Genomic DNA, 27815 nt, shown 5'->3' with positions numbered 1-27815 from the left:
ATCTCTACTAAAAATACAAAAAATTAGTTGGGTGTGGTAGTACACACCTGTAGTACCAGCTACTCGGGAGGCCGAGGCTGCAGAATCACTTGAACCCAGGAGATGGAGGTTGCAGTGAGCCAAGATTGTGCCACTGCACTCCAGCCTGGTGACAAAATGAGACTCCATCTCAAAAACAAAAAAAATCATTTTCAGCTTATTTGTTCTGTTTTATATAACATTTACTACAATACACGAGTAGGATTATAGCTACCTCTTTCAATTCTTAGTACAGCCCTCTGAGAGGGATATTATTTTCCCTCCTCTACAGATGAGGCTTAATAAGGTTAAGTAACTTGTCCCAGGTCAGCTAGCAAGTTCACAAATGAATGAGGACTGGGGCCAGGTATGTTCTCTGGGTCACAATCTCTGTGTCATGGTGTAAGGAAGGAACAGTCTTGCCACTGATTCTTTCTTTCTTTCTTTTTTTTTTTTTTTTTTTCCCCTTTTTGAGACAGAGTCTCACTCTGTTGCCCAGGCTGGAGTGCAGTGGCATGATCTCGGCTCACTGCAACCTCCTTCTCCTGGGTACAAGTGATTCGCCTGCCTCAGTGTCCTGAGTAGCTGGGATTACAGGCATGAGCCACCAATGCCTGGCTAATTTTTGTATTTTTAGTAGAGATGAGGTTTTGCCATGCTGGTCAGGCTGGTCTCAAACTCCTGACCTCGGTGATCCGCCCACCTTGGCCTCCCAAAGTGCTGGTTAAGGCGTGAGCCACCTCGCCCAGCCTTGTCATTGATTCTTAATAACCTGTTTTTATTTCACCAGTAACATTAACTCATTGTAGCAGAACAGATGAGCCAAATGAACAAACAGCTGTCCAAATCTGTGTACATATTACCAGGGCGAGACTTCCTAAAACGTCAAAAAAACAACAGATGTGGAGAAAAGGGAATTACACACTGTTGGTGGGAATGTAAATTAGTATAACCTCTGTGAAAAAAACAGCACGAAGATTTCTCAAAGAGCTAAAAATAGAACTACCATTCTATCCAGCAATCCCACTACGAGTGTCTACTTAAAGGAAAAGAAATCATTACATCCAAAACATACCTGCACTTGTATGTCTATTGCAGCACAATTCACAATAGCAAAGATATGGAATTAACCTAAGTATCTATCAGTGGATGACGGATAAAGAAAATGTGGTATATGTGTACCAGGGGATATTACTCAGCCATATGAAGAGAATGAAATTATGGCTTTTGCAGCAACATGAGTGGGACTGGAGGCTATTATCTTAAGTGAAAAAACTCAGAAAAAAAGAAAAAAGAAAAGAATGATTTAAAAAACCCTCAGAAATAAAAAGTAAAATACCACATGTTTTCGATTATAAGTGGGAGTTAAACGGTGTGTATACAGGGTCATGGAGGGTGGAATAATACACACTGGAGACTCAGAAAGGTGGGAGGGGTGAGACGAGAAATTACCTTTCAGGTACAATGCACACTATTTGGGTGACAGTTAGATAAAAGCCCAGACTTCCCCACTACACAATATATCCATGTAACAAAACTGCACTTGTGACCAGGTGCAGTGGCTCACACCTGTAATCCCAGCAATCTGGAAGGCAAAGGTGGGTGGATCACCTGAGGTCGGGAGTTTGAGACCAGCCTGGCCAACATGGCAAAACCCCATCTCTACTAAAAATACAAAGATTAGCCAGGCATTGGTGGCGCATGCCTGTAATCCCAGCTACTCAGGAAGCTGACGCAAGAGAATTGCTTGAACCCAAGAGGTGGCGGTTGCAGTGAGCCGAGATCGCACCACTGCACTTCAGCCTGGGTGACAGAGCAAGACTCCTTCTCAAGAAAAAAACAAACAAACAATGAACAAACCAAAACTGCAGTTGTACTCCCTCACTCTATAAAAATAAAAAAATAAAATGCCTTTCTAAAAGAGCTTTTAAAGACACCTGGTTTAAGCAAGTACAACTGAGTTAACTATATAGTTTCAGTATACTCCTAAGTATTACAATTCACGCTAATAGCAAAAATATACATGAAACATCAAGTTAACGGTGCGTCTCTCCCTCTAAATGTTAGGTCGTGGTGGCATTAGGAAGGCTTCAAAAGGAAAAATTCCTCATATGCTGTATTCTAAATCCCATATTTTTCTATCAGCTCCTTTGCTTTAGAAATATAGGCACTCATCGCATCTTCGGTCGACAACCCTAGAAAGATAGAAACCGGTTATCTCCCTGACTGGTGCACTGGGAAATTAGGAAAGTTTGCTTTAAACTTGTGAAAGACTAAAAAACCTTTTTGGAGATTCCAGGCTTCCCACTTGGCTTTGCCTTTTAAATCTAGCATTCCTGGATGCTCTGGCAAAAGAAGGGGAGATGCATTTGCACGTGTTACTGTGCGCTTCCGTAAACACTGTTGAAACGTATTATTATATTTTAAGTGATGACATATTATTGTCATAATTATAGTTAATATATTAACTGTAACATATTAGTAGATTAATATTAATGATACATAGAATACCAATATTAATGTCCCCAATTGTCGCTTGCTTGTAAAGCCCATAGAGGTCTTTCAGTTCTCCATCATCTGGTCTTACTTTCAGCTTCCTCACTTCTTCTGCAGCCTTGTCAAATTCGGCCTAAAGGAGAAAAAAAAGGAATGGGAACTCAAAGCAGGAAGAGGAAGGTTTTGAATAGAAAGGAGCTTTTGATGCTCTGGTTCTATCAGAATGATCTTAATTTACTTGAATTCCTAGGAGTTCACCTCTCCTGGGACTTACCTAATATACAGGCAAAATATGGAGAACTACATAAAATTCGTAATACAGAAAATGTTAGGCTTCCTTTTTTTTTTTTTGAGCCAAGCTCTGGCTCTATTGCCCAGGCTGTAGTGCAGCAACGTGGCACAGTCTTCACTCACTGCAACAACCTCTACTTCTGGAGTTCAAGCCTCCTACCTCAGCCTCCCAGGTAGCTGGGACTACAGGTGTGCAGCACCACACCTGGCTAATTTTTTTTTTGTTTTTGAGATGGAGTCTTGCTCTGTTGCCAGGCTAGAGTGCAGTGGCGCGATCTCGGCTCACTGCAACCTCCACCTCCCGGGTTCAAGTGATTCCCCTGCCTCAGCCTCCCAATAGCTGAAACTACAGACATGCACCACCACACTAGACTAATTTTTTTGTATTTTTTCACCATGTTGGCCAGAATGGTCTCAATCTTCTGACCTCGTGATCTGCCCGCCTTGGCCTCCTAAAGTGCTGAGATTATAGGCGTGAGCCACCGCGCCCGGCCAATTTCTGTATTTTTTGTAGAGATGGGATTTGGTCATGTTGGCCAGGCTAGTCTTGAACTCCTGACCTCAAATGATCTGCCTGCCTCAGCCTCCCAAAGTGCTGGGACTACAGGCGTGAGCCACTGTACCTAGCCAGTTTGCTTTTTTTTTTTTTTTTTTTTTTTTTTTTGGCATTATTTATACTCATGCAGTTTTTTTTGTTGTTGTTTTGTTTTTTGAGGCGGAGTTTCGCTCCTTACCCAGGCTGGAGTGCAATGGCGCGATCTCGGCTCACCGCAACCTCCGCCTCCTGGGTTCAGGCAATTCTCCTGCCTCAGCCTCCTGAGTAGCTGGAATTACAGGCACACGCCACCATGCCCAGCTAATTTTTTGTGTTTTTAGTAAAGACGGGGTTTCACCATGTTGACCAGGATGGTCTCGATCTCTCGACCTCGTGATCCACCCGCCTCGGCCTCCCAAAGTGCTGGGATCACAGGCTTGAGCCACTGCGCCCGGCTATACTCATGCAGTTTTCTAGATCACCTCACGAATGTACCCTTCCTCTTCTGCCTCAGTCCACACTTGACTACATGCAGGAGCATTGCTACCAGCTAACACCATTGTCTAGGGCGTTTCTCTTCCAGTGCCCTCGTGCCTCTATTCTTCAATATCAGTATGATTTAGACCTAGCCAGTTTCTGTGAGTAATCAATATTCCTGATTTGGTTGAATTGTTGTACAGATTCCTTTTCACACTAAAACCTAAATTATAAGATTTATTGCAACTGAATTCTGGAAAAGAGGTGTTGCTTAGCCAATTTAGAACTGATCAGAGAAACTCTGTATACAATATACTTGAGTAGTATGTTTGTAGACTTTCTGGAAAGGTTTTTTATTATTTATTTTTATTTTTATTCATATACATTTTTTGAGACTGAGTCTTGTTCTGTCGCCAGTCTGGAGTGCAATGGCACTGTCTTGGCTCACTGCAACCTCCACCTCCCGGGTTCAAGTGATTATCCTGCCTCAGCCTCCCAAGTAGCTGTGACTACAGGTGGGTGCCACCACGCCCAGCTAATTTTGTATTTTTAGTAGAGACAGGGTTTCACCATGTTGGCCAGGATGGTCTTGATTTCCTGACCTCGTGATCTAAACTTTGTATACAATGCACTTAAGCCTGGCATAGCGGCTCATGCCTGTAATCCCAGCACTTTGGGAGGCTGAGGCAGGGGGAATCACTTGAGGTTAGGAGTTCGAGACCAGCATGGCGAACATAGCAAAACCCTGTCTCTACTAAAAATACAAAAATTAGCTGGGCACGGTTGCCCACGCCTGTAATCCCAGCTACTCAGAAGGCTGAGGCACAAGAATTGCTTAAATCTGGGAAGCAGAGGTTGCAGTGAGCTGAGATAGCGCCACTGCACTCTAACCTGAGTGACAAAGTGAGATTCTGTCTCAAACAAACAACAACAAAAAAACAACAGGTACTTAAGCAGCAACACTTGACCCGAGTTAACTCTGAAAACTGGGACCTCCTTAACTCCAAAAGACCCTGAGAGTGACCCAGGGTTCAGCCAGTAGCTGAAATACACAAGGAAGTCCACTCTACTCCGGAGCCTGAGTGTTCCCAGATACTTCATCCCTTTCTCCTTCTAACCTCTTAGTTTATACTCATGAAGGGCTTCTTGATTATTTTCCTTTACAGATTTTTCAAATGAACTGTGTTTTATCTTGTGTTATTTTTTAAAATTCGGGATAAGCAGGAATTGTCAGTAGCCTGGCTATCAAACAGGGAAAGTTCAAGGATGTACGCTAGCCGCACCCCACCCCCACCCATACTTCTGATGCCAGTTCTCCCCTTGGATCCAAAGGCCTAGGAGAGAAAGTGGAGAGCCCCATTGTAACCTCAGTACCCCGTGGGCTCTGCAGAGTCACTGGGTCAAGTTTCCTTTCCGCCCCAAAGACAGGCAGTACTGTGTGGCAGGCCAGGTCTCCCTAACGGCTGAAGGCATTGACTGAGAGGTTAAGTTAAATATTAAAAGCGGAAAGAGGCAGTGTCCTCATACAAAGGCTACAATGTAACAAAAACCCACCAAGGTTGGGCACGCTGGCTCACAGTTGTAATCCCAGCACTGTGGGAGGCCAAGGTGGGTGAATCACCTAAGGTCGGGAGTTTGAGACCAGCCTGACCAACATGGAGAATCTGTATTGTAACCCCATCTCTACTAAAAAAATACAAAAAATTAGCTGGGCATGGTGGCACGTGCTCATAATCTCAGCTACTTGGGAGGCTGAGGCAGGAGAATCACTCGAACCTGGGAGGCAGAGGTTGTAGTGAGCTGAGATCATGCCATTGCACTCCAGCCTGGGCAACAAGAGTGACACTCCATCTCAAAAGAAAAAAAAAAGAAACCCACCAAGAGTTTTGCCCAGGCCCTTCCTGGTCCTTGAGGCATGACAAGATAATGAAGAAATTCTTAGCAGGACCCATTTAGGATTAAATGAGTTTTATTGGGGTCTGAAGATAATCCCCAGACCTCCACAAACAGGCTTTATTGGGGTCTGAAGGAACTCCCCAAACCTCCAGATCTTAGCAGGAGACAAGATAAGGGTAATCACCCCAGCACCTGGAACCATCTAGATGAAGTAAATTTACTAAGGTTCCAGAGGAAGATGTTCAGGGCTCAGCTCTTAGTTATAAAAGAGAAGAAGTTAATCACTTAAGTCTTTAGATGAATGCACACTTACACGCCGACATATAACTTAGAAAGTATATAAGCTCTGGAAAACCTTGTAATTTTGAGTTGGTCTGGCAATAATTTCCGGGCCTTCTCCTTGTACCCAGTTACAGAAACAAACTCGCTTCTCTCCCAGTTCATCTATCTGCACCTCGTTACTGAGCAGAGAGAATACGCAGCCTGACCCTTGGTTTGGTCCAGGAACAGTCCACAACCAGAACAGCTGTTTCGTGAAGAGCAAAAACCACCTATAAGTTGGAGATGAAGGTCTTCAGCCTAAATAACCTTGAATATGGCCCATCTCCTACCCAGTTCCCGTGGGGGACTGAGAAGCACCAGAGCATGGAACAAGGGATGCCTCGTCTTCTGCGTGTCTTCCTAAGAAACTCTGGGCTATTTTACATGTAATGCGATGGTTAAGAACATGCCTCTTGGCCGGGCGCGGTGGCTCAAGCCTGTAATCCCAGCACTTTGGGAGGCCGAGTCGGGTGGATCACGAGGTCGAGAGATCGAGACCATCCTGGTCAACATGGTGAAACCGTCTCTACTAAAAATACAAAAAACTAGCTGGGCGTGGTGGCGCGTGCCTGTAATCCCAGCTACTCAGGAGGCTGAGGCAGGAGAATTGTCTGAGCCCAGGAGGTGGAGGTTGCAGTGAGCCGAGATCGTGCCATTGCACGCCAGCCTGGGTAACAAGCGAAACTCCGTCTCAAAAAAAAAAAAATGCCTCTAGAGCCAGACTGACTTGGTTTGAATCTCAGCTTCATCACCTGACAGTTGTGTGACCTTGGGCAAGAGATTGCACTTCTCTGTGCCTGTTTCTTCCTCTGCAAGATGAGGCGATCATAACTCCTATTCACAAGGTTGTCAGGAGGATTTAAATCAGTTAACAAGTAGATAAAGTACATAAAATCATGCTTGGCATACGGTGAGTGCTTAATAAAGGCTAGCTATTATTATCTTTATGATAAGGCTTTTTTGGGGGAAAAAAGCAAGTTCTAGAAAAAACTTAAAAGTATTTGCAATACATGGTGAAACCATGTCTCCACTAAAAAATACAGAAATTAGCTAGGTGTGGTGATGAATCCCTGTAATGCTAGCTACTCTGGAGGCTGAGGCAGGAGAATCACTTGAATCTGGAAGGCGGATGTTGCAGTGAACCAAGATTCTGCTACTGCACCCCAACCTGGAAGACAGAGCAAGACTGTCTCGGAAAAAAAAAAAAAAAAAAAAAAAGTACTTGCAGTAAAGCAAGACATAAGAAATACTTTTAGTTGGCTGGATGCAGTGGCTCACACCTGTAATCCCAACACTTTGGGAGGCTGAGGCAGGTGGATCACAAGGTCAGGAGTTCGAGACCAGCCTGGTCAAAATGGTGAAACCCCATCTCTACTAAAAATACAAAAATTAGCCGGGCGTGGTAGCCAGCACCTGTAATCACAGCTACTTGGGAGGCTGAGGCAGGAGAATCACTTGAACCCAGGAGGTGGAGGTTGCAGTGAGCCAAGACTGTGCCACTGCACTCCAGCCTGGGCAACAGAGTGAGACTCCATCTCAAAAACAAAACAAAACAAAATAAAACAAAACAACGAAATACTTTAAGTTTTAGTTTATGGTTTAGCAAAGAACACAAATTCTTTTTATACACTCAGCTTTGTAAGTTGTGTAGAAAAAATAAAGACTAGAAAGAAGTATACTAAAAATACGTAAATAGTAATTGCCTCTGATTATTGGTAAGTTACGTAATTTTAAAATGTTTTTTGTACTCTCCAAATTTTCTGTAATGTGCACGGATTATGTTTATAATAAGAACAAAATTAAAATGCTACATGAGTGGCGAGGGCTTCTGGGGCAAGGCTATCCAGAAGGGGTGGAGGACCTTCCTCTGCAGGTTTCTGGGCCATCTCAAGTGTTCTGTTTGCTGTAAAGTCTCGCATTATAGTCCAGTGACAGCAACTGACCTCCTTTTATGTGCCAAGCCTTAATTAGAATTCTAAGCCTTCTTAGAAAACCGTATGAGGCTGGGTGCAGTGGCTCACACCTGTAATCCCAGCATTTTGGGAGGCTGAGGCAGGTGGATCACTTGAGGTCAAGAGTTCAAGACCAGCCTGGCCAACATGGTGAAATCAAGAATTTAGGTGAGGGTGGTGGCACACACCTGTGATCCCAGTTACTCAGGAGGCTGAGGTAGGAGAATAGCTTGGACCCAACGGTGGAGGTTTCAGTGAGCCAAGTTCCTGCCACTGCACTCCAGCCTGGGTGACAGAGCAAGACTCCATCTCAAACAAACAAACAAAAAGAGAGAGAGAGAAAGAGAGAGAGAGAGAGACAGAGAAAAAAAAAGAGATCTAATGAAAGTCTTGGACCCTCTACACAGAAGAGCTAAGCCCTGACACAGTTTCCCATGCCATTTCAGGGGTTCCCGCTCTTTCTCCCTCCCCAGGTAGGAAGGAACCCAGTTCTAGAGCAGTGGCCAGTATCCTTCTCTCTGCTCAGTCGGTCTGGTTCTGGCACCTCAACGCAATACATTCCTGCCTTGAGGGGCTGTTCTGATGTGTCTTCCTGCAGGAGGCCTTTCCCATCGCAGCCATGATGAGCTGGGGTAGAAACAACACTGGCCTTGGCCAGGATACTCAGGTTTCACTAGTGGCTTTGAGACACACTGCCCTGGGACTCCACGCAAGAAACAAAGCTCCTCTGAGATGCAGCTTACACCACAAACAGATAGTATCAGCCTCAGTGGAAAGGTGCTAGGGTTAAGGATGATTAATAACACAGTTTTTTTGTTTTTTGTTTTTGAGACAGAGGCTTGCTCTGTTACCCAAGCAGGAATACAGTGGCACAATCATGGCTCACTGCAACCTTTGCCTACTGGTTCAAGTGATCCTCTCACCTCAGCCTCCCAAGTAGTTAGGATTATAGGCACGAGCTACCACGCCTGGCTAATTGTTTTGGTATTTTTAATAAAGATGGGGTTTTGCCATGTTGGCCAGGCTGGTCTCGAACTCCTGACCTTAAGTGATCTGCCTGCCTCGGCTTCCCAAAGTGCTGGGATTACAGGCGTGAGCCCCCACACCTGGCCAAGAATGTAAAATATTTTTTATTTGGTTCTATGGACTCTGCCCTCCCAAAGCTCATCTCACATCTCATACTAATTAGCAAACCTACTGAACAACTCTGATAGGCCAGGCCTTTGCCAGGCAGCCTGGAATGAACAAGGCAGTTTGCTTGAAGGCTCATAGCCTGGTGGGAGATGAACAGGGCAATGGGGGCCACATGGGACTTGCTAGAAATAAGATGCAGCCGTTGCTCTGGAACACACGGAGGTAGCACGGGGGGAAGGTACGGAAAAAGCCGTCCCTGAGATGAGATGGTGATTGTGCTGGGGGCGGGGAGGGGGCGGGTCTGCGTTTGTTGGATGCAGAGGGGGCAGGGAAAGATGCTCCCAGCAATATGGACAGAACTTACTAGAGCTCAACATAAAGGCTGTGTGGACTTACACAAATACTCATGAATAAATAAATAAATAATACATAATCACCTCGGCAGCACCCACAAGGTCTCATGGACTGCTGGAGGGTGGCATGAGCCTGGTCTGAGTCTATCAAGAACATCCTTGTCGGATGGTTAATGAGCAAGCAGACTTTAGGGGGATCAGAAAGTTACAGGTGAGATGCAGCTTTGAATACAGAGCTAGTACACTGAATTCCAAAACATTCTTGTTACCAGTGGAGGGTGTCCAAGTTCTTGGCATTTTGAACAAAAAATTGGACAGAATACACAAACAAAGCAAGGAAAGAATGAAGCAACAAAAACAGAGTTTTATTGAAAGTGAAAGTACACTCTACAGGATGGGAGCCGGCCGAGCAAAGGGGCTCACGAGAATATTCTGTGGCTTAAATACCCTCTAGAGGTTTCCATTGGTTACTGGGAGTGCATCCCACATGAGTAGTGGCCGGCAAGCTGAGGCTAAAATCAAGTCACAAAGTTACACCTCTATGCAAACGAAGACTTGGCTTGCAATCAGTCTGATTAGTTGGGGAAAGCAAAAAAAGAAAAGAAAAGAAAAGAAAAATAGAAATCAGCCGGTTGTGGCGGTGGGTGCCTGTTGTCCCAGCTACTTGGGACGCTGAAGTAGCAGGATTGCCTGAGCCGAGGAGGTGGAGGCTGCAGAGAACTAAGGTCCGGTCATTGCACTCCAGCCTGGGTGACAGAGTGAGACCCTGTCTCAAAACAAACTAAATGTTCCATCATGAGCTTATCCTAATTGAACTTTTACCACATGCTAGACATTGCTTTAAATGTGTTATACATATAACTCATTTAATATAACTCTCCTCCATTTCTTTTTTTTTTCTTTTTTTTTTTTTGAGATGGAGTTTTGCTCTTGTTACCCAGGCTGGAGTGCAATGGCGCGATCTCGGCTCACCACAACCTCCGCCTCCTGGATTCAGGCAATTCTCCTACTTCAGCCTCCTGAGTAGCTGGGATTACAGGCACGCACCACCACGCCCAGCTGATTTTTTTGTATTTATAGTAGAGACAGGGTTTCACCATGTTGACCAGGATGGTCTCGATCTCTTGACCTGGTGATCCACCCGCCTCGGCCTCCCAAAGTGCTGGGATTACAGGCTTGAGCCACCGTGCCCGGCAACTCTCCTCCATTTCTAAAGAAACTGAGGCACGGAGGGATTAACTATGTCACAGGCTAAGCATAAGCGAGGCACAGATTTGAACGCAGATGACCCTGGAGTATGTATTATAACTTTTACCCAAGACAGTATCTTGCCTGATTGAAACCATTAAAGAAGTGAGCCATGTTCTTTCTATGAAATTTTGTGCATGTAAAAGATTACAGTTTAGAGGCCAGGCACGGTGGCTCAAGCCTGTAATCCCAGCATTTTGGGAGGCTAAGGTGGGCATATCACTTGAGGTGAGAAGTTGGATATCAGTCTGGCTAACCCAGTAAAACCCCATCTCCAAACAACAACAGAAAAAGAAACCCCATCTCCACTAAAAATAGAAAAAAATAACCAGAAGCGGTGGCACATGCCTGTAATCCCAGCTATTCGGGAGGCTGAGATCCGAGAATCGTTTCAACCCAGGAGGCGGAGGTTGCAGTGAGCCGAGATCACACCACCGCACTCCAGCCTGGTGACAGAACGAGACTCTGTCTCAAAAAAAACAAAACAAAAATTAGACGGGTCTGGTGGCGTGTGCTTGTAATCCCAGCTACTAGGGAGTTGAAACACGAGAATGGCTTGAACCCGGGAGGTGGAGGGTGCAGTGAGCGGAGATCGCACTAAATGCCCTCCAGCCTGGGTGACAGAGTGAGACCCTGTTAAAAAAAAAAAAAAAAAAAAAAAGTTACATTTTAGAATATTTAATGCTGAGAAATTGCCTCTATTACTGTCGTGTCTTACTATATATACACACAATAACATCATAGGTATATATGTAGACATATGTCATACACAGACACACATGGGAAAAACCATACCAGGACGTACTAGGAATGACCCCACAATGTCAGCAGTGGTTATCGTCTGGGTGAAGGAATTCCTGATGGTGATCATTTACTTTATCTTTTCCAAAGTTTTACACCCTTAACAATTTTCTTTTAACATACCAGTAAAATAGTATTTTAAAATCGGAGCTTCACAGATCTCTTCTGCTCAGTATGACACTAAAAGAAGTCTTGGAGGTCTCAACGAGCAAGGGGGCTGGCTGGTGGGGAGGGTGAGACCTAGCGATCTCGACTCCCTCTAAGAGACAGAGAGGAGGGCTCCGTGCTCCCCGGTGTTCGTGCCTAGCCTGCTTTTTCGCTCACGGTCGCTCACCCGCCCATGGGGTCCGGAAGGTTTGCCCTGCGAGCCCCGGCTAGCCGTCAGCAGGCACAGGTGCGGTCTACACTGTCACGGCGACGTTATGGAAGTAGCGGGCGTGTTCACCAGGTCACTGCTGAGCGCTCCCGAGGGGGCGCCACGCCCACCCCGAGCCCCACTTGAACAATTCCTCGCGGAGCGTCCCTCCCGCGCGGCCTCCCCACGTCCCGGGTACCTGCAGGGCCATGGTAGCATCAACCTCGGAGCTGCTGCCGCTGCTACCGCCGCCGCCGCCACTGCAATCGGCCCCCTCCGGCACCCGCCGCTTCTTAAAGAGCCGCGGCTCCGCCGGCCGCTGCCATTGGTCGCGCTCCCGGCCTGGCCGCTTCCCATTGGTCGCAGGCGCGGGGGCGGAGCTGGGCTGTGAGCCGCACCGAGAGTCGGATTCCCCAGGCTGCAACTGGGAAGGCGAAGAGGAGAGAATTTAAATGAGTTCTCTCCTCCGCTCTAGGCTCGCTCTTCTAGTCTTTCTCAAGAGATTCTTTACAGGAAACCCAGAGAGGTCTCCCCAGGGCACAGGTCTCCCCTGGAATGCCTTCTTAAAAATAAATAAATATGTGTGTGTGTGTGTGTGTGTGTGTGTGTATACACACACACACACAGCTAGAGAGACCCCCAACTCTCTTAAAATATGTGTAATTTTAAAAAAATTTAAATTTATATATAAATATATATTTAAAATTTTATAAATTAAAATTTCATAAATTAAAAACATTTTTAAGAGAGATGAGGGGTCTTGCTAGGTATATATATTTTTTTCTCTAAAAAATTTATATATACGTAAAATACATATTTAAAATTTTATAAATGAACACTTTCATAAATTAGATAAATAAATATAAACATATATATAAATTTTTTAAAGAGAAGTGAGGGGGGAGTCTCGCTAAGCTGCCCAGGCTGGTCTCGAACCCCTGACTTCAAGCAATCCTCCCGCCTCGGCCTCCCAAAGCACAGGATTCCTTCTTTATACATACTTCCCTCCTGTCCCTTGTTCCTAGAAATGTGAATGACGTATGCGTCTCCCCCGCGCTGCCTCTAGGCTGGTTATCACGAGTGAAAGTAGCCTGTGGTTTTCACCTTTTCTCCTCCTTATAAAGCAAAAACACCCAAATTCTGGACACATGCTGCAACCAGCCTAACTCGTTTTTAATTATGGTAAAGGCACAGAACTGAACACCTATTCAATTTGACCCAGTTTTCCAGGGGAACAGACTCAATGTCACTCCAAGTCTGCAGACACACCGAATACAGTTGTGACTTGCATTTTATCACATTTCCAAAGGACTGGAAGCAAATCGGCTGGTCTTCCGAGAAGCTCATTTCCGACGCTTCGCATGAATAGCAGCATTGGTGGAGAAGGATGACCCGGACAAAAAAAGAAACTTGGTGTCGGCAAAGCGACTGAGCTTGAACGCACAACAATGCAACGAGCAACCCTCCAGCTTATTTTTGCATACAGTTACATTTTTAAAATATTTGCTTTTTCATGAAAATCTTTTTTTCTCTCCTCACAAGTATTTTCGTGGTGAAATCAGTGCATTTCCAAGTAAAGGACAAAAAGCAAAATGTTGGAAAAAACCTACTGGCCAGTTTGTGCTTGAAGTCCTGGACGATGGGAAATGTCTAGTGGGGTACTGAGGCCAACAGCAGCTTCGGCACAGCCAGGGCTTCCTCTCTTAGCCTAAACCTGGCTGTGGGGCAGAACCCTGTCCATGGTGTTTCAGCGGGAAATATTGCGCCGAGGTCAGTCCATATCTTCAGCTGAGACATTTTGGCATTATCATCACCCTAAGAAACCAGAAGAGGTGGCCGGGCGCAGTGGCTCACGCCTATAATCCCAGCACCTTGGGAGGCCGAGACGAGCGGATCACGATGTCAAGAGACTGAGGCCATCCTGGCCAACACGGTGAAACCTTGTCTTTACTAAAATACAAAAATTAGCTGGGCATGGTGGCATGCACCTATGCTCCCAGCTACTCCGGAGGCTGAGGCAGGAGAATTGCTTGAACCCGGGAGGTGGAGGTTGCAGTGAGCTGAGATCACACCACTGCACTCTGGCCTGGCGCCTGGCGACAGCGAGACTCTGTCTCAAAAAAAGAAACAAGAAACCAGAAGAGGAGGACTGGGCGCGATGGCACAAGCATGTAATCCCAGCACTTCGGGAGGCCGAGGCCGGCAGATCACAAGGTGAAGAGATGGAAACCATCCTGGCCAACATGGTGAAACCCCATCTCTACTAAAAATACAAAAATTAGCTGGGCGTCGTGGTGCGCACCTGTAATCCCAGCTAATCGGGAGGCTGAGGCAAGAGAATTGCTTGAGCCCCTCCTTCTCAAAAACAAAGAAAAAAATGGAAGAGGTGAGGGATGGATGCTACGTTGTCCTCTGCTTTCTTCTCTAAATCCAGAATCTTCTTTAAAGACCTCTTTGAAAGTATTTTCTTCTCCTGGGTTGCCATTCCCCATCTCATTGACAAGCCATGACTGTCTTGTCTCAAGACACAAAAAGGGCCAGGGGCGGTGGCTCACACCTGTAATCCCAGCACTTTGGGAGGCTGAGGTGGGTGGATAACTTGAGGTCAGGAGTTCAAGATCAGCCAGGGCAATGTGGCAAAACTCCATCTCTACTCAAAATACAAAAATTAGCTGGGCGTGCTGGTGGGCATCTGTAGTCCCAGCTACTTGGGAGGCTGAGGCAGGGAGAATTGCTTGAAGCTGCCTTCAACCAACCTTCCCCTGGGAGGTGAGGGTGGGGGGTGCGGGTTGCAGTGAGCCAAGATGGCGCCACTGCACTCTAGCCTGGGCAACAGGGCGAGACACTGTCTCAGAAAATAAAAATAAAATAAACTCCATAGCATGAGTTTCAGAATAGATTTTTCTTCGTCTATAAAGAAACATCCATTGGGATTCTGATAGGGATTTCGTTGAATCTTTAGTACTGTCAAGATGAACAGTTACCTGGAAAAAAATATTTTTTAAAAAATTCAATTACCTGGAAAAAAAAGACACAAACCCCAATCTGATCCCTAATTCTCAGCACCATGTTGATGTAAGGGCTGTGGGGTTGGTTTTGCTCTCTTGTCTGCATGAGTAATTTAGCTCTCCTTCTCTGAATAATACATGTGGTCCTCCAGGACGGCCCAGGTCCTGCTGAGCTCTTCAACCACATCTCTCACTGCTTTTCTTCCCACAGGCACGGACGCTCTACCCTAGGTAACTGAAGGAATTCAAGTTCACTTTCTCCAGCTTTGTAGATACTTGACACTCCACGGTCTGGAACACCCTTTCCCCACTTATTTTCTTCTTATTTTTTGTTTTTGAGCTGGAGTCTCGCTCTGTTGCCTAGGCTGGAGTTCAGTGATGCGATCTCAGCTCACTGCAACCTCTACCTCCCAGGTTCAAGTGATTCTGCTGCCTCAGCCTCCTGAGTAGCTGGGATGACAGGTGCACACCACAATGCCTGCTAGGTTTTGTATTTTTAGTAGAGACAGAGTTTCACCATGTTGGCCAGGCTGGTTTTGAACCCCTGACTTCAAGTGACCCACCTGCCTTGGCCTCCCAAAGTGCTAGGACTACAGGCATGAGCCACTGCACCCGGCTCCTTTTCCCACTTTCTTAACTAGCCGACTCCTTCTTCAAGACTCAGCCTATGTGGCAACACATCCAGGAAGCCTTTGAGACAAGCAATAGCTTGAGTCTGGTCTATGAGCCTCTGGTCATCTCTCTCCGTCTTCTGTTATTCTCACCAGCTCCACCTGGCCTTTTTGCTGTTCTAACAGGCTCCTGCTCTCCAGTCTGTCTCAGAACTCTTCCCAGGTCGGCCTGGCTCAGTGCTTGTGCTCCTCCAAGTCTTTGCTCATCTGTCATCTCTCGGGAGGCCTGTTATCACCCATCCCAGCACCCTTCTTCTCTTCCCTACTTTTTCGTTTTTGTTGTTGTTTCTGACACAAAGTCGCACTCTATCACCCAGGCTGGAGTGCAGCAGCAGGATCTCAGCCGACTGCAACCTCCGCCTCCTGGGTTCAAGCGATTCTCTCCTGCCTCCGCCTCCTGAGTAGCTGATTCTACAGGTGTGCGTCACCACGCCCAGCTAATTTTTGTATTTTTAGTAGAGACGGGGTTTCACCATCTTAGCCAGGCTGGTCTTGAACACCTGACCTCAAGTGATCCACCCGCCTCAGCCTCCCAAAGTGCTGGGATTACAGGCATGAGCCACTGTACCCGGCCTCCCCTGCTTTTTTTTCTGTAGTGCTTTGAATCATCTGACAACTTAGATCCTTTACATTCTTTGTTTACTCTGTCTCCTCCTTTAGAACTCTGGCTCACTGCTTTATCCACAACACTTACAATTCCATGAATATTGTACCTGTGGGAAAGGGGGAGGAAGAAAGGGAGGAAGGGGATACAAAGGAAGGATTAAAACTCTTTCAAATTTCCGTTTTCATAAAATAGCACTGCTGAGCTGCCGAGCTCCCTGACAACCTTGGCCGCCTCCACATAGCCACGTAGGCGAGACCTGGCAGAATGCCCCGTGATTTTCCTGGGAGCAAATCTTCCCTATCCTTTTTTTTTTTTTGGCTGAGCACAGGGGGCTTTCTTGATGGTACACAACAAGGTGGGGCTCCCTAGGCAGCTCCCTCTTCAGGGGGTCTGCGTGGGAACCATGAGGAGGGGAGATTCTCAGTGTGGTGGGGCTGAGTCGGGCAGGGACTCCCCAGCAGTGAGGGCCTCTGGCTCTCGTGCTCTCACTGGGGCTGGTGGTCCAGGGGTCTTACTCCTTGGAGGCCATGTGGGCAATGGGGTCCATCAACCTGTTGCTGTAACCAAATTCATTGTATCAGGAAATGTGCTCGACAAAGTAAGTGGTCATTGAGGGCAATGACAGCTCCGGCATCGAAGGTGAAAGAGTGGGCGTTGCTGTGAAAGTCCAAGGAGATGACTTGGTGCTCAGTGTAGCCCGGGATGCCCTTGATCGGCCCTCTGATGCCTGCTTCACCACCTTCCTGATGTCATCCTCTTTGGCAGGTTTTTCCAGACTGCACGTCAGGCTCACGACTGACAGGGTGTTGGTAGGGACACAGAAGGCCATGTCAGGGAGCTTCCCGTTCAGCACAGGGAGGACCTTGCCCCCAGGACTTCCCTATTTTGTGGGAGAGTCTCACAAGGGTGTTTCTCATCTATGACCCTAGTGCAGTTGAGACTAGGGCTTTCCATCTTCCCTCCTTTCTCTGAGCTCCCTGCAAGCTGCTCCACATGGAGTCGCAGGCTTCTGCCTGAGTCTGTAGGACTGCTTGCTGAAGTGCAGAGTTTGTTGCTTCACAGAGTGACCCACCGCTCATAACACCTGCCATCTGACATCTGATACTAGCAATGTTGTCCCATGGCATTAGAGCTGCAGGGAGCTGACATCATGTTGGTCTTGATTTTGGTGTTTTGTGAGGCCTGCCAGTTGCTTAACTGCTTGAAACTCCAGACGTTCACGCTGTCTCTGTGGACACGGATATTCTTTGGAGTACTATACACTCCTAATTAGTAGAGTTTTCAATATTCATTTTGCAGCTCATCATTAAAGTTTATTCTTAACAACTGATTTAAAATAACCGATTGTTGTTTACGTAACAACTATTGTTATATACGATCCCACAATCACACACACACACACACACACACACACACACAAAGCTAAGAGAAGAATATCATGAAGGGAAAGAGGAATCTGGTGGACAATTACCTTACATTCTTCTATTGACAAATTTTCTTGCTGGAACCTTCATTTATTTCATCAAAAGATTCTGGCTAATTATATAATTTATTAATCAGTCTTTTAATTGTTTATTTATTTGTTTTGGAGACAGGGTCTCACTCTGTTGCCCAGGCTGGAGTGCAGTGGTGTGATCAATGCTCACTGTAGCCTCCACCTTCTGCACTCAAGCAATCCTTCTGCCTCAATCTCAGGAGTAGCCGGAACTACAGGGGCACCCACTACACCTAGTTTATTTGTTTGTATTTTTTATAGAGACAGGCTTTCATCACGTTGCCTAGGCTGGTCTTGAACTCCCGAGCTCAAGCAATCATCCTGCCTCAGTCTCCCAAAATGCTGGCATTATAGCTGTAAGCCACCGCAGCTGGCCATCACTCAGAATTTTAAATCATTGTCAAATAATGGAAAGTATACAAATCAAATAGTAGTCCAGTTCTAGAATTAATATAAAAGAACGATCTAATATTCAAAGAGCAAACATTTTACAAGATAAAACAATGGTCATTAAAAAGTAAAATTGGCCGGGTGTGGTGGTGTACATCTGTAATCCCAGCACTCTGGGAGGCCAAGGTGGGAGCATTGCTTGAGCCCAGGATTTGAGACCAGCCTGGGCAACACGGCAAGATCCAGTCTCACAAAAAGTACAAAAATTAGCCAGGCATGGTGGCACGCTCCTGCAGTCCAGCTACTCAGGAGGCTGAGGTGGGAGGATCACTCAGCTTGGGAGGAGGTTGCAGTGAGCTGAGATGGTACTACTGCATTTTAGCCTGGGCAAAAGAGCAAGATCCTGTTTCCAAAAATGAAAAAAAAAGTAAAACTGATTCTTCAGTATAGGATATCAAATATGTAAAGTAATAATTTGAGAAACACGAAAAAGTGGCATGTGGAAAGAAAATCATATTTAATCTGTATTATTTTAATGTAAAAGCATGCACACATATGAAACAAAGTAGAAGGGAACGTTAAAGAAAAAAATGAGCATGGGCTGGGCGTTGTGGCTCATGCCTGTAATTCCAGCACTTTGGGAAGCCAAGCCTGGTGAATCACCTGAGGTCAGGCATTCAAAGACCAGCCTGACGAACATGGAGAAAACCTGTCTCTACTAAAAATACAAAATTAGCCTGGTGTGGTGGTGTGTGCCTGTAATCCCAGCTATTCTTGAGGCTGAAGCAGGAGAATGCCTTTAACTCAGGAGGCAGAGGTTCAGTGAGCCAAGATCGTGCCACTGCATTCCAGCCTGGGCTACAAGAGCGAAACGCATTTTCAAAAAAAAAAGGGGGGGGGGGCGGGGGCGTGATTGGGTCATGGGAGAAAACTTTTACTTTTTGGTTGTAATGTTTGCGTGATATAAGAGGGAGAGAAATTACTTTCAAAATGTACTTGTTGATTTTAGCAAAATACTTGTGGAAATTATACTGCTAGTTTTAAAATAAAACACAAGCACTAAAATAATAGAGGTTATGTTTCATTTGTTATTAATTTGGTTGAGACTGAATTCACCATAGTCCAACTTATCAAGCACATAACTATGTGCCCTGCACATAACAATCATCTTAGCATACAGGATCATCTCTTCTAATCCTCACAATAGATACTATTTTTATCACTTCATAGAGGAGGTTAATAAAGTTGTCTAGGGTCATAAGCTCTTCAGTGATGAAGTTAGGATTTCAGCCCAGAGCCAAGTAATATAATGGCTGATGTTTTCCATAGAGAAAATGTAAGCCAAGATAGCTCAAACTATAAATCTGGAACCTGCGGGGGTCAGAAACGCATGCACGTTTCCTTCCCATCACTTCAGCATTTTAATTAGACGCATTGTGTGTCACTATTTGTCTTTGGAAATGCAAGCTGCTTGCAGTTCATCATAGTGAACTCACCCAATTCATTTTATGAAACAGAAGCCTGTTCTTAAAAACTCACTGTAATCTCTTTTAAATCTTTCTAATTGTGACAAAAATCACATAGCACTTTACCCTGTGTAGTGTAACCTCTAATGATCTTTGACCAAAAGTCTTATCGTTTTATTTTGTTGTGTTTGCTTTATGGCCAGTTAGGTACTTCATAGGTACCTAAACACGAAAATTGAAATCACAGAGGCTGGGCGTGGTGGCTCACGCCTGTAATTCCAGCACCTTGGGAGGCCGAGGCAGGTGGATCACGAGGTCAGGAGATCGAGACCATCTTGCCTAACACGGTGAAACCCCGTCTCTACTAAAAATACAAAAAATTAGCCGGGCATGATGGCACGCGCCAGTAGTCCCTGCTACTTGGGAGGCTGAAGCAAGAGAATCGCTTGAACTCGGGAGGCCGAGGTTACAGTGAGCCGAGAACGTGCCAATGCACTCCAGCCTGGGCAAAATAGCGAGACGCTGTCTCAAAAATAAATAAATAAATAAATAAACAATGGTATTCGGCCTCTTCATCACTTGTCCGAACTTTGCAGCGACTCCGATGGTAACTTGAGTCTTCATTGGTTGGAGCAGTCACAGTGGACATTGGATAGGATATTCTGGACAGCTGTTGCTGAATTCAAGGCAGCTCTTACTGCCTTTTTCTTTTTCAGGGCTCCAGATTCCCTGCGTTATTGCCTATAGGCATGTGTTTTACACAACACTCCTCCCTTTTATCTTGATTTTCGTGGTGCTGGAGAGTCCGCAGGGATTCTATGGCGACGGGCTCACTGGGACAAGGGCTGGAGATGTGCGTCCTCGAGGCAAAGCAAATACGGAAAAGCGAACAGAGATAGAGGGCTAAGACTCCAAGGCACTGAAAGGTAGAAATTGGGTTAGAAGAGAGAGGGGAGCACAGACTCCTCGAGAGAGCCAGTCCTTTGGGGCCGCTGAACTATACGGTCCAAATCCTGAGCGTCTTGGTTACCCGGGCAACCGCATGGATTCGCGATTACCGACCTTGCGCCTGCGCACTGCCGCTGTAGGGGCCAGTTCAGAGCTTCCACCCCGGGGCCTAAACTCGAGTCTAAAAGATGGGGCCTCGATGTGTAGTTTCTGGGACGTGAGACGCCGCAGGCCGCTTTCCCCTCCCGAGGGAGCTAACGCAGGATAACGCTGCACGACTTCCGCCCCGCCCCACGCCGCAGCTGGAAGGCGTGGCCGGGAGGCGAGGTCTCCGCGCACGCGCGGAGCAGGCGCGCTTGGATCCGGCGCCGTCGCCCGCGGATGACGGCGGACGTTCCCTCTTGAATTCCAGGTAGCCACGCGAAGCGCACGCCGGGCAGGAGGCCTACCCCGGAGAGATCTGGCCCGGGAGTCCGCGGATTCTGGAGGCCGAAGCCCACGCGCAAACAAGGCCTCCGCGGCTTCTGGGCCGCCCAGTCCCGGGACGGGCGTGCTCACTCAGAGCTTCCGCGCCTCTCCTCGGGTTCCCCTGCTGGATTGCAGCTCCGGCTGGGCACCAGGAGTACAAAGCGAAAATTCCACGCCGATCCTTCTGTTCTTCACGGTCTCAAAGGAGACACGGACAAGAGAACAGTTCCGTGTGCTAAATAGTGAAGCACTAAGGTACTCGATCCAGGGGCGGCGTGGAGTGGGGGGGTGAGATTTGGGTCGGCCGTCGCCCCTCGTCTATGGCGGGATCCAGAAACCGGGAGTCACCCCGATACTTTCTTCACCTTTACTCCCAGCTGGTCACTACTGCTTCGGGATTCTACCTCCTTTTCCGACTAACATGTATTTCTCTGCAGTCCTCTCTGCGGCGCCTCTAGAGCAGGCCACCGCCATTGCTAACCTGGACAACTCCAGGAGCGTCTGTGTTGCTCAAGGACCCTTCCTTTGCACAGATCCACAAAGATCTATAACGGTCTTTCTAATCATGACGCCTCTGTTTTAGAAGTTAAAGTCGCTTCCCACTGGAAGGTTTGCAGAGGTCTTCGCCATCTGGTCCTTACCCACCTTTGCTAGTTTCTCACCGTTTACTCCAGCATCTCTGCCCCAGCCACACTAACTTACTTGAACTTACTTTTTTTTTTTTTTTTTTTGAGACATAGCAGTCGCCCAGGCTGGAGTGTAGTGGCGCTATCCCGCTTCACTGCAACCTCCGCCTCCCAGGTTCAAGTGATTCTCCTGCCTAAGCCTCCAGAATAGCTGGGGTTACAGGCGCCTCACCACACCAAGCTAATTTTTTGTATTTTTAGTAGAGGCAGGGTTTCACCATGTTGGCCACACATTGGGGAATTGTATAGGAATGCTGCAAGAAGCAAATAATCCATGGAGAGAGTGCTTTATGCAGTGAGACACTGCACAGACACACTTGCCTTCAGCATCAGCCACCAGCCTAGTAAGTGGAAATATACATGGAAAGGACATAACTTACTTTAGTTTTGCCAAGTGGGGTCCCTGTGGTTCTAGCTGATCCCCAGGAAGGTAGGAAAGAAAACTGAGGGCAGAGAAAGGAATGCGTAGTTGCCTCTGGGAGATAAACAGGATTATGCCTTCTGGACCAGTAGTTTATAACATTTTCCCATTAAGCATCCCTATTCTCATTGTTCCTCAATGGATTAATATTTTTAAATTTCAGCCGGGCGCGGTGGCTCAAGCCTGTAATCCCAGCACTTTGGGAGGCCGAGGCGGGTGGATCACGAGGTCGAGAGATCGAGACCATCCTGGTCAACATGGTGAAACCCCGTCTCTACTAAAAAAATACAAAAAACTAGCTGGGCGTGGTGGCGCGTGCCTGTAATCCCAGCTACTTAGGAGGCTGAGGCAGGAGAATTGCCTGAGCCCAGGAGGCGGAGGTTGCGGTGAGCCGAGATCGTGCCATTGCACTCCAGCCTGGGTAACAAGAGCGAAACTCTGTCTCGAAAAAAAAAAAAAAAAAAATTAAAATTTCATTACATTTCCCTAGTCTTCATAAAAATACCAGCCAGAGAAGTCAGCTCGGGGGCCCCGATAAGGAGGCATAGCAGGGTACAGTGGCTCACACCTGTAATCCCAGAACGTTGGGAGGCTGAGGTGGGTGGATTGCCTGAGATCAGGAGTTCAAGACCAGCCTGGCCAACTGGCTCACACCTGTAATCCCAGAACGTTGGGAGGCTGAGGTGGGTGGATTGCCTGAGATCAGGAGTTCAAGACCAGCCTGGCCAACATGGTGAAACCCTGCCTCTACTAAAAATACAAAAATTAGCCAGGCCTGGTGGCAGGCTTCTGTAGAGTTGCTTGAAATTGGGAGGCAGAAGTTGCAGTGAGCTGAGATCGTGTCATTATACTCTAGCCTGGGCAACAAGAGGGAGACTGTGTCACAAAAACGAAACCAAAAAAAAAAAAAAATAATAATGTATGCCTGTATATGTATCAAATGCTATAGGAAGGATATTTAAGAAATTTAGGGCTCTTGGTGGGGGGAGACTTAGAAAACTGGACACGACAGTATTATTTGAAGTTTTCATCATGAGATGACTGTTCCAGTTCTTTAAAATATCACACCCCCAGACTCCTTGCAGATTATAAGCTCTCTGCAGGTGGATGGTGGGGCTTGTTTACTATGAGCTCCTGGACCTAGAACACCACTTGCACATAGGTGCTAAGATAATTTTTTTTTTTTTAAAGACAGAGTGATGAATTACTGGGCTGCAGGGTGGTGGCATGATCACACTTACTGCAGCCTTGACCTCCTGGGCTCAAGTGATCCTCCCACCTCAGCCTCCCAAGCAGCTGGGACTACAGATACGCCGTACACTTAGCTAATTTATATATTTTTTGTAGAGGGTTTCTCCATGTTGCCCAGGGTGGTGTTGAACTCCTGGGCTCAGCTGATCTGCCCACCACAGCCTCTCAAAATGCTGGGACTGAAGGCATGAGCTGGCCTAGAATATTTGTTGAATGAATGAATGGAAGCCCTCCTAGATAGTAATTTGGAAAACAGTAACAAGTTACAAGATTAATACTATAACAGTCACTAAAAGGTTAATTATGAACAAGTAGAAACAGAGTATTTTTAATAAATGAAATGAATAGACAGATGGAATTGCCCTATGATTGTAATAATAAAACATTCGCATATTGCTTGTATAGGAATAAAGACAAGTCATTTGAAAAAAAAAAAAAAATGGGGAAATTAAACACTGGTCACCCAGAGTACTGAATTTTCTTTTTAAGGCAGGGTTTCACCGTGTTGGTCAGGCTGATCTTGAACTCCTGACGTTGTGATCTGACTGCCTCGGCTTCCCAAGTACTGGGACTACAGGCGTGAGCCACTGTGCCTGGCCAGTCCTGAGTTTTCTAAAGGGCCATAGTAAGGCATTCAAAATGGGGTAAGAAAAGTGGGGAAAAATAAAATGACTTAATCTTTAAAAAGAGGGTAAGTGTATACTCACCTAATTGGACTTACATAATCAGGCTTGCTGTAGCTTATCAAGAATTAGAGTACAGGCTGGGCGCGGTGGCTCACACCTGTGATCCCAGCACTTAAGGAGGCCAAGGCGGGTGGATCACCTGAGGTCAGGAGTTTGAGACCCTCCTGGCCAACATGGTGAAACCCCATCTCTACTAAAAAAAAGTACAAAAATTAGCTGGGCGTGGTGGCAGGCACCTGTAATCCTAGCTATTTGAGAGGCTGAGGCAGGAGAATCACTTGAACCCAGGAGGTTTAGGTTGCAGTGAGCCGAGATTGCGCCATTGCATTCCAGCCTGGGCAACAAGAGCGAAATTCTGTCTCAGAGTACAACCAAAATATTCTTAAGTCATGTAATTGTAGTTAAGATGAATTTTTTCCATTGTCATTTTGTTTCTCGGGAGGATTTTCCAAATGGCTGCAGCTCCTCAGGCACCGGCGCGGGGATCTGTGCGTAAGACGAGACCTTTGGTTGTGAAGACGTCATTGAACAACCCATACACCGTCTGCTGGAGCGCTCTGGGGAGCGAGGATATGCACTTCATCCTGCAGACGCTGGGGGACAGGTTTAAAGCTATTGGACTTCAGAAGATTGAAGACAGGAAGAAAAAGAACAAAACACCTATTCCAAAAAAAGAAAGCGGAGAGAAATGCAGCCTCACCGTTGATACCAGCGAGGGTCTGAAGGAGAAAACAGATGCTAAGCAGCAGGTGTCTGGGTGGACGCCCGCACACGTCAGGAAGCAGCTTGCCATTGGCGTTAACGAAGTTACCAGAGCCCTGGAAAGGAGTGAGCTGCTGTTAGTTCTGGTGTGTAAATCTGTCAAGCCTGCCATGATCACCTCACACTTGATTCAGTTAAGCCTCAGCAGAACTGTCCCTGCCTGCCAGGTCCCCCGGCTCAGCGAGAGAATCGCCCCTGTCATAGGCTTAAAATGTGTTCTAGCCTTGGGGTTCAAAAAGAACACCAGTGACTTTGCAGATGAAGTAAGAGCCATCATCCCCAGAGTGCCCAGCTTAAGTGTACCATGGCTTCCAGACAGAACTGAAGATGCTGGGGAAAATTTAGAGACCGAACCTGTGGAAAGCCAAGACAAAGAGCTTTTGGACACTTCATCTGAAGATCTGTCAAAACCTAAGAGAAAGCTTGCTGAAGGTCAGCAGGCTTCTGTAACCTTACAACCTCTTAAAATAAAGAAACTGATTCCAAACCCTAATAAGATAAGGAAACCACCCAAAAGTAAAAAAGCTACTTCAAAATAATCATGCGTAAACTTGTCATGTCATATAGTTTGTAAAAGGACACCTATAAAGAAGCCTTGAAATTAATAAAATGAGTTGTATTTACATATATTCATAAGGTCCTGTTTGGTAATATTCAAATGTGTAAGAATATTCAAATGTGTAACTATGGCACAGATATGCTGAAGACTGAAAACACTATTAAGTGTGGAAAATATTCAAAAATAGGAATATCCAAACAGAAGTTTATGGAAACTAGTGTCCATGTGTGTATAAAGTGACTTTTTTAAAGGCTGGTAAAGTGCTGTGAGCAGGAATATCTGTGTCCTACAACACTTAGCATTTTCCTATCAAACCTGGAAAACGTGCCATAGTCAGTGTTCTAGTCAGTCAGGCAGAGAGAACTGGAATGGGGAAGTATTATCACTTAAAGCAAAGATCCCAAATGCCAAGCAATCCCGTCTTCAGAAGCAATATGTCATTTTTTACTTCATGTCACTTGACTTTTAGGTAGGAATAGACACAGGCTTGGGAGAAAGTTCATATTTTGAAGAAAAGGCTGGAGGCGGTGGCTCACACCTGTAATCCCAGCACTTTGGGAGGTCGAGGTGGGAGAATCACCTGAGGTTGTGAGACCAGACCCACCAACCCCGTCTCTACTAACAATAAAAAATTACCTGGGCATGGTAGTGCGCACCTGTGATCCCAGCTACTCGAGAGGTTGAGGCAGGAGAACTGCTTGAACCCAGGAGGCGGAGGTTGTGGTGAGCCGAGATCTCGCCATTGCACTCCAGCCTGGGCAACAAGAGCAAAACTCAAAAAAATAGAAAAAACAAAAACAAAAACAAAACAAAACCAAAAACATAGAAAAAGCCAGATAAGGTATTTTGACTGGGTACAGTTTACCTGCATTACGTGATTCACTTACCTCTTTGGAAATCCAACATGTATAAAAGGTATTATGGTAATTGGATGAAATGTGACCATAAGATTAAAAACACCGAGGAGCTTGGGTTCTCAGAGGTGGGTCTGTGTCAAGAGTCCTTTAGGTTAGGAAACGGAGCATAACCAGTGCTCTCTGTTGATTGCCTGCTGTTTACAGTGTGTTTGGAAAAGTTAGTTTCTATCATTTAGAAGGAAGGTGTTACTAAAGATTTTTCCAGCTGAAAGAAAGTCTGGCTGACTCATGGATTATATCACTTCTTCATTTAAATTTTACTTAGTGCCATCTTGGCCAAAAGGAAAAAGAAAAAGGATACCTTATTGAATAGAACATTTTCATTACAAAGTACAATGCAATGAAGTTTTTTAATCTACAAGACACTATATATTGCATTTAAATTTTAATAGCTACTTCATAAGCAAGCAGTTTAATTCTCTAAAATGTTAATTAGTAATCTGCTTCAATGATAGAGGCAAATGTAGTTATTACTCTGTTTTAAAGTGATTAATAATTTGACAAGTTATGTAAATGTCTCTTTAAAGGAACAGTGTAACTATCACCATGAGGTAAGCTCATGACAAAATTTTCAATTGGCAATTCTGCAATTATTTTATTTTTGAGATGGTATCTCACTCTGTTGCCCAGGCTGGAATGCAGTGGTGTGATCCCGATTCACTGCAACCTCCACCTCCTGAGTTCAAGCGATTCTCCTGCCTCAGCCTCCCAAGTAGCTGGGATTACAGGCCTGTGCTACCACACTCAGCTAATTTTTTGTATTTTTAGTAGAGATGGGGCTTCACCATGTTGGCCAGGCTGGTCTCAGTCTGACCTCAAGTGATCTGCTCCCGTTGTCCTCCCAAAGTACAAGGATTACAGACTTGAGCCACTGTGCCGGGCCGATTCTGCAATTATTTGAAAACCTACTTTACATGAGACTTTGAGCCATGAAAGTGAGTGGGACGGAAATTCCTAAACCAGAGCCTTGACTCCAGGTTAAGTCAAAATCTCCTTAACTTAATGCTGGTGTCTCAAAGCACGTTCCAGTGAATGAGTACTGTTTTGTTTCTTGAAGCCTTTTTCCTGTTAGGAAATCATGCTAATGTAATTAGGGTGGAACCATCTGAGATGCCAAGTCTTTCATTGTCTCCAAGAAAGGTCCCGATTATGCACTACTCTGGGGCCCACATCGCCCTCTGGTGGTAGTCTCAGGGATGCCACGGCTGTGGGTTGGTGTTTCGAATAATGGCAAGCTAAAGGAGAGTTAAACTCCTTTGTAGAGACCAGGGTCAACAAACTTTCTGTAAAAGTCCAGAGAGTAGATATCTTAGGCTTTGCAGGCCAATCAGTCACAACCACTCAACTCAGCTTTGTAGTGTGAGGCAGCCACAGGCAATATGTAAATGAAAGTGTGGTTGTGGCCAGGCATGGTGGCTCACATCTGTAATCCCAGTACTTTGGGAGGCCAAGGCAGTAGGATTACTTGAGGCCAGGAGTTAAAGACCAGCCCGGGCAACATAGCAAGACCTTGTCTCTATAAAAAAAAATGAGGTGTGGTGCCACGTGGTGCCACGCATCTGTAGTCCCATCTACTCAGGAGGCTGAGGCAGGAGGACCATTT

At 46.0% G+C, this 27815-nt stretch overlaps 2 protein-coding genes across 2 annotated transcripts; one reads left to right on the top strand and one right to left on the bottom strand.

Annotated features, from left to right (window-relative positions):
• Nucleotides 1–447: 447 nt before the first annotated feature.
• Nucleotides 448–24486, bottom strand: ACBD7 (acyl-CoA binding domain containing 7). Its single transcript, XM_039478581.2, has 5 exons — nucleotides 23996–24486; nucleotides 12077–12301; nucleotides 2530–2647; nucleotides 2301–2363; nucleotides 448–2213 (listed from the first exon to the last, which is right to left on the bottom strand). The coding sequence occupies exons 2-5, from the start codon at nucleotides 12086–12088 to the stop codon at nucleotides 2140–2142; spliced, it is 267 nt and encodes an 88-aa protein (XP_039334515.1). The 5' UTR covers nucleotides 12089–12301; nucleotides 23996–24486; the 3' UTR covers nucleotides 448–2139.
• On the top strand, nucleotides 20801–26829 carry RPP38 (ribonuclease P/MRP subunit p38). The gene is made up of 2 exons (XM_003930630.4): nucleotides 20801–21185; nucleotides 24417–26829. The coding sequence occupies exon 2, from the start codon at nucleotides 24427–24429 to the stop codon at nucleotides 25273–25275; it is 849 nt and encodes a 282-aa protein (XP_003930679.2). The 5' UTR covers nucleotides 20801–21185; nucleotides 24417–24426; the 3' UTR covers nucleotides 25276–26829.
• The last annotated feature ends 986 nt before the right edge of the window (nucleotides 26830–27815 follow it).

The sequence above is a fragment of the Saimiri boliviensis genome, chromosome 8, assembly GCF_048565385.1.
Source record: "Saimiri boliviensis isolate mSaiBol1 chromosome 8, mSaiBol1.pri, whole genome shotgun sequence".
NCBI lineage: Eukaryota > Metazoa > Chordata > Mammalia > Primates > Cebidae > Saimiri > Saimiri boliviensis.
This window is presented reverse-complemented; position numbering and strand designations above follow the sequence as displayed.

Bases quoted from the DNA above. Each gene is read 5' to 3' on its own strand.
- ACBD7 (XM_039478581.2), bottom strand. The intron at 2,364-2,529 runs GTATTCTATGTA...TTCTTTTGCCAG, and splicing joins AATTGGGGACATTAATATTG to AGCATCCAGGAATGCTAGAT. The intron at 2,214-2,300 runs GTTTTTTAGTCT...CTATCTTTCTAG, and splicing joins AGCCTGGAATCTCCAAAAAG to GGTTGTCGACCGAAGATGCG.
- RPP38 (XM_003930630.4), top strand. From the start codon at position 24,427: ATGGCTGCAGCTCCTCAGGCACCGGCGCGGGGATCTGTGCGTAAGACG.